Source organism: Carcharodon carcharias, assembly GCF_017639515.1.
Source record: "Carcharodon carcharias isolate sCarCar2 chromosome 24 unlocalized genomic scaffold, sCarCar2.pri SUPER_24_unloc_3, whole genome shotgun sequence".
Taxonomy (NCBI): Eukaryota; Metazoa; Chordata; class Chondrichthyes; order Lamniformes; family Lamnidae; genus Carcharodon; species Carcharodon carcharias.
In genome coordinates this window covers 726,849-739,212 of record NW_024470606.1, presented here as the reverse complement: position 1 = coordinate 739,212, position 12,364 = coordinate 726,849, and the positions used below count along the sequence as shown (strand labels likewise).

General features: G+C 47.0%; 1 protein-coding gene across 2 annotated transcripts in view; it reads left to right on the top strand.

Moving 5' to 3' along the window:
• The window catches only part of LOC121273538 (NACHT, LRR and PYD domains-containing protein 3-like), a 112,804-nt gene that overhangs the window by 36,198 nt on the left and 64,242 nt on the right, over positions 1-12,364 (top strand). The window contains exons 2-3 of one of the 2 annotated variants that reach the window (XM_041180715.1): positions 3,606-3,828; positions 7,491-7,586. In XM_041180715.1, the coding sequence (XP_041036649.1) occupies positions 3,795-3,828; positions 7,491-7,586 (130 nt within the window). In that variant the 5' untranslated portion in view covers positions 3,606-3,794. The remainder of the gene's footprint in view (positions 1-3,605; positions 3,829-7,490; positions 7,587-12,364) is intronic. The other variant, XM_041180716.1, reaches the window with a different exon arrangement.

Below are 12,364 nucleotides of genomic sequence, written 5' to 3'. Positions count from 1 at the left end.
AGCCATTGAGATCAGACAGTGTAACGCAGGGAGGGTGAAGCCAGTGAGATAAGACAGAGTAACCCAGGGAGGATGGAGACAGTGAGATAAGACAGTGTAACCCGGGGAGGATGGAGACATTGAAATCACACAGTGTAACGCGGGGAGTATGGGGCCAGTGAGTTCGGAGAGTGCGTAACCCGGGGGGGGTGGAGCTAGTCAGATCAGACAGTGTAACGCGGGGAGGGTGGAGCCAGTGAGATCAGACAGTGTAACGCGGGGAGGGTGGAGCCAGTGAGATCAGACTGTGTAACCTGGGGAGGATGGAGCCAGTTAAATCAGACAGTGTAACTCGGGGAGGGTGGAGCCAGTGAGTTCAGACAGTGTAACCCGGGGAGGGTGGAGCCATTGAGATCAGACGGTGTAACGCGGGGAGGATGGAGCCAGTGAGATAAGACAGTGTAACCCGGGGAGGATGGAGACAGTGAAATCACACTGTGTAACCCAGGGAGGGTTGAGCTAGTCTGATCAGACAGTGTAACCCAGGGAGAGTGGAGCCAGTGAGATCAGACAGTGTAATCCGGCGAGGATGGAGCCAGTGAGATCAGACAGTGTAACCCGGGGAGGATGGAGCCAGTGATATCAGGCAGTGTAACCCAGGGAGAATATAGCCAGTGAGATCAGACAGTGTAACGCAGGGAGGGTGGAGCCAGTTGGATCAGACAGTGTAACCCAGGGAGGATGGAGCCAGTGAAATCACACAGTGTAACCCACGGAGGATGGAACCAATGAGATCGGACAGTATGTAACCCGAGGAGGATGGGGCCAGTGTGATCGGACTGTGTGTAACCCAGGAAGGGTGGAGCCAGTGAGATCAGACAGTGTAACCCAGGGAGGGTGGAGCTAGTCAGATCAGACAGTGTAACCCGGGTAGAGTGGAGCCAGTGAGATCAGACAGTGTAACCCGGGGAGGATGGAACCAGTGAGATCAGACAGTGTAACGCGGGGAGGGTGGAGCCAGTGAAATCAGACAGTGTAACCCGGGGAGCATGGAGCCAGTGAAATCAGACAGTGTAACCCGGGGAAGGTGGAGCCATTGAGATCAGACAGTGTAACCCGGGGAGTGTGGAGCCAGTGAGATAAGACTGTGTAACCTGGGGAGGATTGAAACAGTGAAATCACACAGTGTAATCCGGGGAGGATGGGGCCAGTGAGATCGGACAGTGTGTAACCAGGAGAGGATGGAGCCAGTGAGATCAGACAGTGTAACCCGGGGAGCATGGAGCCAGTGATATCAGGCAGTGTAACCCAGGGAGGATAGAGCCAGTGAGATTAGACAGTGTAACGCGGGGAGGGTGGAGCCAGTGAGATCAGACAGTGTAACCCGGGTAGAGTGGAGCCAGTGAGATCAGACAGTGTAACCCGGGGAGGATGGAACCAGTGAGATCAGACAGTGTAACGCGGGGAGGATGGAGCCAGTGAGATCAGACAGTGTAACCCGGGGAGGATGGAGCCAGTGAAATCAGACAGTGTAACCCGGGGAGGGTGGAGCCAGTGAGATCAGACAGCGTAACCCGGGGAGGATTGAAACAGTGAAATCACACAGTGTAATCCTGGGAGGATGGGGCCAGTGAGATCGGACAGTGTGTAACCCGGGGAGGATGGAGCCAGTGAGATCGGACAGTGTGTAACCCAGGGAGGGTGGAGCTAGTCAGATCAGACAGTGTAACCCGGGGAGGGTGGAGCTAGTCAGATCAGACAGTGTAACCCGGGTAGAGTGGAGCCAGTGAGATCAGGCAGTGTAACCCGGGGAGGATGGAGCCATTGAGATCAGACAGTGTAACCCGGGGAGGATGGAGCCAGTGAAATCAGACAGTGTAACCCAGGGCGGATAGAGCCAGTGAGATCAGACTGTGTAACCTGGGGAGGATAGAGCTAGTGGGATCGGAAAGTTTGTAACCTTGGGAGGAGGGAGCCATTGAGATCAGACAGTGTAACACGCGGATGTTGGAGCCAGTGGGATCAGACAGTGTAACCCAGGGAGGATGGATCCAGTGAAATTACACAGTGTAACTTGGGGAGGATGGAACCAGTGAGATCGGATAGTATGTAACCCGGGGAGGATGGGGCCAGTGTGATCAGACTGTGTGTAACCCAGGGTGGGTGGACCCAGTGACATCAGACAGTGTAACGCGGGGAGGATGGAGCCAGTGAAATCACACAGTGTAACGTGGGGAGGATGGAGTCACTGAGACCGGACAGTGTGTAACCCGGGGAGGATGGAGCCAGTGAGATCAAACAGTGTAACTCGGGGAGGGTGGAGCTAGTCAGATCAGACAGTGTAATTGGGGAGGATGGAGCCAGTGAGATCAGAAAGTGTGTGACCCAGGGAGGATGGAGCCAGTGAGATCAGACAGTGTGTGACCCAGGGAGGATGGAGCCAGTGGTATCGGAAAGTTTGTAACCCGGGGAGGATGGAGCCAGTCAGATCAGACAGTATACCCCGGGGAGGGTGGAGTCATTGAGATCAGACAGTGTAACGCAGGGAAGGTGGAGCCAGTGCGATGAGACACTGTAACCCGGGGAGGATGGAGCCAGTGAAATCACACAGTGTAATCCGGGGAGGATGGAGCCAGTGAGATCAGACAGTGTAGCCCAGGGAGGGTGGAGCCAGTGAGATCAGACCGTGTAACCCGGGGTTGGTGGAGCCAGTGAGATCGGACAGTGTGTAACCCGGGGAGGATGGAGCCAGTGATTTCGGACAGTGTGTAACCCGATGAGGATGGAGCCAGTGAGATCGGACAATGCGTAACCCGATGAGGATGGAGCCAGTGATTTTGGATAGTGTGTAACCCGGGGAGGATGGAGCCAGTGAGATCGGACAATGTGTAACCCGGAGAGAATGGAGCCAGTGTGTAACTTGGGGAAGATGGATCTAGTGATATCAGACAATGTTTAATCTGCCTAGGATGGAGCCAGTGAGATCAGACACTGTGTAACCCAGGGAGGATGGTGCCAGTCAGATCGGACAGTGTGTAACCCGGGGAGGATGGTGCCAGTGAGATCGGACAGTGAGTAATCCGAGGAGGAAGGAGCCAGAGAGATCAGATAGTGTGTAACAGGCGAGGATGGAGCCAGTGATTTTGGACAGTATGTAACCAAGGGAGGATGGAGCCAGTGAGATCGGACAGGGTGTAACCTGGGGAGGATGGAGCCAGTACAATCAGACAGTGTCTAACTCAGGGAGAATGGAGCCAGTGAGATCAGATAGTGTTTAACCTGGGGAGGATGGAGCCAGTGACATAGGACAGTGAGTAACCTTGCGAGGATGCAGCCGGTGAGATCGAACATTGTGTAACCCGGGGAGGATGGAGCCAGTGAGCTCGGACAGTGTGTAACTGTGGGAGGATGGAGCCAGTGAGATTGGACAGTGTGTAACCCGGGGAGGATGGAGACAGTAAGATCTCACAGCGCTTTTTTGTCTGAAGTGCTGAGTGGATATGGTAAAGTAGTTTTCAGCCGGAAATTTAGGGGATTATCAGGAACTTCTGGCTGTTGGACTGAAATCAGAGTAAGTCAACAAAATGTAACAGAAATACAAAACAAAAAATTCTCTTCAATTCCAGTTTTGCTACATCTCCTTGACGCCACACTCGGTCAAATTCTACCTTGATGTCAAAATGAAGCAGAGGATCGGGACAAATGGGTCGATTTCAGGTTTCCAAGCTGTAACCAGCGAAGTGCCACATTTGACGAATCCTGTGCCCTCAACTATTTATTATCTATATCAGTGACTGGATGAGTGGAGCGAATATATGGTAGCTACACTTGATGATGACTCAAAAATAGGTATGAAAGTAATTTGTCAACAGGACATAAAGAGTCTACAATTGGATCTGCATAAGCTAAGTGAATGGGCAAAAAATTGACAGAATATAAAATGGCAAATGTGAGATTGTCCACTTTGGAAGGAAGAATAGAAGAGCAGTATATTATTTGGATGGAGAGAGACTGCCGAACTATATGTTGCAGAACTATACATTGTAGCGAACAAGGGGTCTGGGTGTCCTTGTACATGAATAACAAAAGGTTAGTATGTAGGTACAGCAAGTGACTATAAAGGGAAATGGAATGTTGGCATTTAATGGAATGTAGAAGGAGGGAAGTGTTGCTGCATCTGTACAGGGCCTCTGCAAGTCTACATCTGGAAAACAATGTACAGTTTTGGCCTCCTCTCTTGAGTAAGGATATAATTGTATTAGAAGCACTTCAGAGAATTTCCACGCAACGGGATGCAGGTACAACAAGCGATTGGGTCGGAAAATGGAATGTTCTTAGTACAGGGGCTGGGTCAGTGGGTGTGGAGCTGGGTCAGTGGAGTGTAGGTTTGGGCTGGGTCAGTGAGGTTCAGGTGTGGGGCTGGGTCAGTGAGGTTCAGGTGTGGGGCTGGGTCAGTGGGGGTGGGATCTGGGCTGGGCCAGTGGGGTATGGGTGCTGGGCTGGGTCAGTGGGTGTGGAGCTGGGTCAGTGGAATGTAGGTGTGGGGCTGGGTCAGTGAGGTTCAGGTGTGGAGCTGGATCTGTGGGTGTGGGGCTGGATCAGTGGGGTGCGCGTTGGGGCTGGGTCAGTGAAATGCAGGTATGGGGTTGTCAGTGGGGAGTGGGATCTGGGCTGGATCCTGGAAACAGGAAAGAACAAAGAAAAGTGCAGCACAGGAACAGGCCCTTCGGCCCTCCAAGCCTGTGCCGATCATATTGCCTGTCAAACTAAAACATTTTGCATTTCCGGAGTCCGTATCCCTCTATTCCCACCCTATTCATGTATTTGTAAAGCTGCCTCTTAAACACCACCATCATACCTGCTTCTACCACCTCCTCTGGCAGTGAATTCCAGACACTCACTACCCTCTGCGTAAAAAAACTTGCCCTGCATATCTCCTCTATAGATTTTTCCTCTCACCTTAAATCTATGTCCCCTAGTAATTGACTCTACCACCCTGGAAAAAAGCTTCTGACTATGTACTCTGTCCATGCCACTCATAATTTTGTAAACTTCTATCAAGTCGTATCTCAATCTCTGTCACTTTAGTGAGAACAATCTGAGTTTCTCCAACCTCTCCTCATAGCTAACAACGTCCAGACCAGGTAGCATCCTGGTAAACCTCCTCTGCACCCTCTCCAAATATGGCGACCAGAATTTCACGCAATATTCCAGTGTGGTCTAATCAAGGTTCTATACAGCTGCAGCATGACTTCCCAGCTTTTATACTCAATACCCCTGCCGATGAAGGCAAGCATGCCATATGCCTTCCTGACCACCTTATCCATCTGCGTTGCCACTTTCAGCGACCTGTGGACCTGGACATCCAGATTCCTCTGCCCGTCGATGCACTTAAGGGTTCTGCCATTTACTGTGTAATTCCTGCCTGTATTAGACCTTCCAAAATGCATTACCTCGCATTTGTCGGGTTTAAACTCCATCTGCCATTTCTCCGCCCAAGTCTCCAACCGATCTATATCCCATTGTATCCTTTGCTAATCCTCTTCACTATCTGCAACTCCTCCAACCTTAGTGTTGTCTGCAAACTTACTAATTGGAAAAACTCAGCAGGTCTGGCAGCATCGGCGGAGAAGAAAAGAGTTGACGTTTCGAGTCCTCATGACCCTTCGACAGAACTTGTCGAAGGGTCATGAGGACTCGAAACGTCAACTCTTTTCTTCTCCGCCGATGCTGCCAGACCTGCTGAGTTTTTCCAGGTAATTCTGTTTTTGTTTTGGATTTCCAGCATCCGCAGTTTTTTTGTTTTTAACTTACTAATTGGCCCAGTTACAGTTTCCTCCAAATCATTTACATATACTACAAACAGCAAAGGTCCCAGCACTGATCCCTGCGGAACACCACTAGTCACAGCTCTCCATTCAGAAAAGCTCCCTTTAACTGCTACCCTCTGTCTTCTATGACCAAGCCAATTCTGTATGCATCTTGCCAGCTCACCCTGATCCTGTGTGACTTTACTTTCTGTACCAGTTTGCCATGAGAGACCTTGTCAAAGGCCTTACTGAAATCGATATGGATAACATCCACTGCCCTTCCATCGTCGATCATCTTTGTCACTTCCTTGAAAAACTCGATCAAGTTAGTGAGACACGATCTCCCCTTCACAAAACCATGCTGTCTCTCACTAATACGCCCATTTGCTTCCAATGCACAGGCGTGGGCACACGCAGGGTGTGACACACACATGGACAAGGTGAGACACACACATACGCATGCAGAATATTCAATAGCTTGCACTTGTATAGCAACTTTAATGCAGCAAAACACCCAAGCCACTTAGAAGAGCAGTATAAATTTTAAAAAGACACCGAAGGAGCGTCACGATAGGTGACCAAATGCTGTAGTCAGAGGTCGTCTCTTTTAAATGAGAAAATTAAAGGAGGATATTAATGGAGGAGAGAATGGTGAAGAGGCTGAGAGGTTTAGGGAATGAATTACAGAGCTTCTGTCTTGACCCCCAATTGTGGGTGAATTATCATCAGGATGTGGAACCTCTCAGATTTGGAAAGACAGGGACAGGAATGATAGTGGCAGGGAAGAGAGAGTGCAGCTTCTAGGACTGGAATAAGTCACACAGGTGTCAAAGAGGGGGCAATGGAGAGATTTGAAAAGCTGGGTTGAAGATTTTAAAATTGAGGTGTTGTCAGACTGGGAGCCAATGAGGGTCAGTGAACACAGGTGATGAGTAAAAGTGACTTGGTGTGAGTTAGGATACAGGAAGCAAAGTTTCAGAGTAGTGATGAGATTGAGCTGGGTGCCATCAGCTTACATATGGAACCTGATGCCATATTGCTATGTGACAGAGTGTTCATGAGAAATAGACGGAGGTCAATGATAGATTGTTGGGGGAATCCAGGGATAACGACATGGAAGTGGAAAGAGACACCAATGTCAGTGATGGCTGCAAACTTCTAAATTAGAATTGAACCAGGAACCTTTGACACAATTCCAACTAGCTGGACAGTGGAGAGGCATTGGAGGAGGATGACGTGGTCAACGCTGAAGCCAGGTTGCGAAAGATGAAGATGCTACATTTATTACTGTCAGAAAGAGTCGGATATGGTATTATTTATGACTTTGATAACAGCCATTTTGGAACAGTGGAAGGGTTGAAATTTATTTTGACATGGAGATCCAGGAAAGGAAAGGGCATGGATTTGGGAGGTTCAAGGAATTTGGAGAGGAACAAGGAGGCTGGAGATGGAGCAGAATTTTTGACGGACAAAGGGGTCACGGGTGAATTTTATGAGGAACGGGGTGAGGACGGCTCATACATTGTGAAACAATCATCATACCTACCACTTATATCACCGTGGCATTTGTGAGATTATAAAATACCTAAAGATATCCTACAAATTAATGCTGTGTATCACCTCACTGTTTGAAGTTCTCAATATTTTCCTTCTCATTTTAATATCACATTGAATCCCCTATTAATATTGATTTTATTATAGAACATCAGAATCTGGGAATTCCTGTCAACATCATGGCTGAAGGTTCAGATAAGGGAGAATATCCAACATCTTCAAAAAGAATGAGAATGGACACAGGTAGGTTCACAAAATACTTCAAAATATATTATTTGTCCTGATAGAAGGACTACATGTTGTGCAAGAACCTGCAGTTCACACAGGAAGAGGGAACAGGATAGAGGTTGATAGAAAGAGGTGATCATCCAGAGGGACATCACAGTCACAGGTTCAGGTAGCACATGAGTACTGAATTGTCTAATAGATACCTGGTAGCGGGACTGTGCATAGAGACAGTGGCTTAGACCAGGGTTTTCATGAATAGCAGTCTGACACTGGGGAACAGGAGTTCAGCTTGAATGGAATGGTTTAAGAGGCAGGTGAGGTACAGGAACAGGCGAGTTAGAGTGATGTGAGTTTCTATAGTCAGAGGAATAGACAGACTCTTCCTGAGCAGCTCCTGAATGGTGTTACCTCCCTGGTATCAGAGGGAAGAACATCCTGGAAAAAGTGGGACCATCTCTAGAAAGGAAAGGAAATATCCACAGTCAGAACTAGTAACAATGAAAGGAATGTGTTTATAGAGGGAATGTTAAGACAGACACTGGAGTGAAAAACAGACCTCGGGGTTTGTGGTATCTGGATTGTTTTGCACTGGGTCAATTAAGGGGAGAAGCATGAAGCTGGTCAATGTGCAAGGCTGGAGCAGGAGGGAAGGATTCTCATTATAGGTATCAGGAGGGAAGGCAGGAACAGCCGTGATCTGAATCCACCAGGAGCAATGATTTTACAGGAAACCTGAATGGAGAAGTGGGAAGGGAAAATTCACACAAAAATAGTACAGACCTTGGTGGCTGCAAAGAACAACAAAGGGTGACAAAACAGATAGTAAGAGCTATGCAAAGGAAGTATGAAAAGAAACTTGCAATGGACATTAAATCAACAAATAATGTTTTTACAATTCCATTATGGAAAAGAGTGTGGTCAGCAGCAATGTGGATCCTGTGAAAATTAATAACAGTGATAACATTAGTGAAAATAAGGAAATGGGGTCATGCTGAATAATTAGTTTGTGTTAATATTTATAGTAGAGAAGAGAAGAACATTCTAGACGTCTCCAGAATTGAACTGAATCAGGGATAGGGACTCAGCAAAATTAACATAAACAAAATAACAGTAATTAAGAAAATAATGACACTGAAGAATGATAGATCCTCTGGACTAGATGCTCCCCAGCCCAAGATTTTAAACAAAGTAGATGGAATCTTTTTCTTACATTAGTTATAGCAATGTGAGCGTGAGGCCAGCACTTATTATCCATCTTTATTTGCCCTTGAGCACCTTCTTGAACCGCCGCAGTCCAAGTGCTGCAGTGACACCAACAGAGCATTCAGGGCGGGAGTTCCAGGTTTTGACAATGAAGGAACAGCACTTATAGTTCTAAGTCAGGATGGTATGTGACTTGGAGGAGTCAGTGTTTCCATGCATCTGCTTCTCTTCTAAGTGTAGGGGTCATGCGTTTGGAAGGTGCTATCAAAGGGCCCTTGGTCTGATCTTGTAGATGGCACATTTCGCTGCGTTGTTGGTGGACGGAATGCAAGTTTAAGCTGGTAGATAGGGTGCCGATGAAGCAGGCTACTTGAAGGGTGTTGAGCTTTTTGCGTGTTTTTGAAGCTGTATTATCTACACAAATCTAGGGTGTTCCATCATAATCCTGACTTGTGCCTTGTAGATGGTGGACAGGCTTTGGAGAGTCAGGAGGTGAGTTCCTCCCAGCCGAATTCCCAGTCTCTGGCCTGTTCTTGGAGCCACAGTATTTATATGGCTGGTCCAGTTCAGGTTCTGGTCAATGGTAACCTCCATTGCTTTGATTTATCATGGGGTATTCAGCGATGGTAATGTCATTGAATATCAAGGGGCAATAGTTAGATTCCCTCTTGTTGAAGATGGTCATTACCTGGCCCTTGTGTGGCACGAATGTTGCTTCCACTTATCAGTTATCAGCCCAAACTTGAATGTTGTCCAGGTTGGACTGCTTATGGATATGGACTATTTATATGGCAATCATTAGTGAGCATCCCTACTTCTGACCTTATGGGCAGAAATTTCTGTTTTCAGATTAAGTGTGGTGGCGGGCGAGATAGTCAGCATGTTTCCTGTTGGTCGATGGGGCGAGTTCTTGTGCCCTATTTTCTGCTTAAAACCTCATTAATTATGCAACTGTGAGCTGCTCTCAGAATCATGTGGTGGGCCAGTCATTGATTCATTTGCCCCGCCGTTCCTTCATGGGGTCGGAGGTCTTGGCGCCATATTTAAACAGTGCCAAAACGCATTCACTCTCTGCAGCCCAGGTGTATGGGGAACCTTACCAAGGTTTTCACCAGGAGAAGCAAACTCAGTGACCCACACTTTAACCACTCTCTGGTGACTCCCCCATGTCTTCCAGAATAAATGTGAAGCCTCTTCCTTAGGGATGGTAGCAGGAGGTCCACCAATGTCACTTCACCAGCTTGGAGGGAGGTCGCCAAGGAGGTCACTGCCAGTGGTACACAGAACAGAAATGCCCTGCAGTGCAGGAAGTGAATGAATGATGTCAGCTGATTCACCAGGATACGTCTATATCTTCACCACTCTTGACTAACACTCTTATAAGGGCATGAGGGTGACACTCTAAGGGTGACATTCCACAGGGATCTTACATACTATTAGCAGAAGAGACATTAGCACTGAATATCTGACATCCACTTTAACATCACCACCATCTTGTGTAATGTCCTGTACAAAACCATCTTCAGCCCTTACTGGGGAGGGCTCAGCACACACAGCAGACTTGTATGCTTCCCACATCTCTTCTTTCTGTTCTGTTCTCATCACATTCCTCCCATCTGTCTTCATGCAGGCCAAGCTAGCCCACAACAAGAGGGAGAGATCCCAGCTGGTAGGAGGCACTCCCTGACATACAGGAGCTCACCAATTTCGAGGAGGAGGCAGCTGAGTTTGTAGGTTGTAGGGGGTGACAGGGATTGCTCCTGTGTTGAAGGCGAGATTGACCTGCCTGCGCTACCCAGTACGGATGAACCTTCCATTAGTTGCACACATCCTGACCTTCACAATGACTTAAATGTAATGTTGGATTCTGTCTGCTCATGAGAACTAATTCTATCTTCTCTCTCTTCCAGGTGCAATGTATGTACATGCTCTTTCTGTCTGCAAAGAACAGGGCCCTGTGTATTAATATATGTATTAATAGCTTCCAGTACACGCAAATGCACCATACTACAAGCCCAACTGGCAACCTTAAATTGGTTGTCAGCGTAATTTTAAACACACTGAGGATTCTTTAGCAAATGTTGTCCATTCGTGAAATCACAAGCAATGTTGGACACTGTGTTTTGAGTTTTGCAAGCACAAGCTGGTTGGGTACAGTCTGCAACTTGCGAACAGCAACTGGAACATAATGTTTGATAAGTTCCTCCAGTTTTTGGGACATATGGCCCACATACCTAGCATCACACTGGCACTGAATTTCATATACCACATTACTCATTTGTGTGATAGGCAGAACGTCTTTTTGGCTTGACGGCTTTGTCCTGTCAGTGGCGAACACCACTCATATTGCTACTGCGTAGTCGCAGCATGAAACAGTTAGCTTCAACTGTTGCTCAACTTTTTTCAGATGCCTTGCCTTTCCAGTAGCCTTTTCAGGGCTGACAGTGACGGCCTGAGGCCCATTCATGAGTTTGCGTGATATACAACGCAAAATGACCTGATCAGGGTACCCATTATCCCACAGGATGTATTTGAAGTGCCCTACACAAATTGCACCTGCTTCAGCTAAACAAATAAGTGATAGCCATTCGCTGGTTCATTCCTCAGGGCAATGCCTTGAGCCATCAGGGTCATGTCATGCTGGGAGGAAAGACTGCACAATGTGTATTTGACTTGGTGCACCCTGGTGTGCTGCCTTTCACATCGCACAGCCGCCACATACAGCATTGGCTGCTGACCTTTCCAACAACGATCCCTTCGTCATCCCTGAGGGTCACTGGTTCCAGGAAGAATAATGACCTTGCTTGAGATGTCAGTGCTTGGAAATAATTTTCTGATGACTGCCAAACGTCAGAATGCCAGTGGTTTGCTCAGTGGTTTGTCTCAGAATGTGCTGTGTTATACTTAGAGATGGGGAACAAATGCTGGCCTTGTCTGTGATGCCCACAATCCATGGAAGAATATAGAAGAATGGTACTTTACATAAAACAAGCAAAATATTTGGCACTCTCTTTCAATAATTACCTTTGTCAAAACCCCACAAGAGCTGAGAATTGTTTACTTTGACTTCTTGTTGGATTGACTGTTGATGACTATTCAGAATCATATTTTCTTGTGGTAAGAGAATTCAGGCACATTTATAGAGATTTAGTGGAGCAGTTTGAATTATTGAGACCACTGAAGTTGGATCACCTAAAGTGCCGCTCTTCTTGGAATTTGCACTTGATATAGTTAATATTTTAAAATTATGTATATGGTCCTGTTGACTGAAATATTGGATAATGGAATGCGCTCGGATTGAGAAACCACCATAGAGAAACCAAAATTTCTATGGGGCCCAGTATGTGGAGCACTGAATGCAAGAATGACAATAACAGACAAACGGCTACAGAAGTTTATAGAAGTCTTATTTTAAACTAACTTAGCTATGACTGCCAACTACTAATCAATACATTTTTGTGATGATTCAAACTATAGAACGTTTGTGGTAATTTACAAATTAAAAAGTACTGCGTATCCCTTTTAAAAGGGATTTAAAGTGCATTTTGCATAATGGTGTATTTCACCAGATCCTTACATGGTGCTGCTTC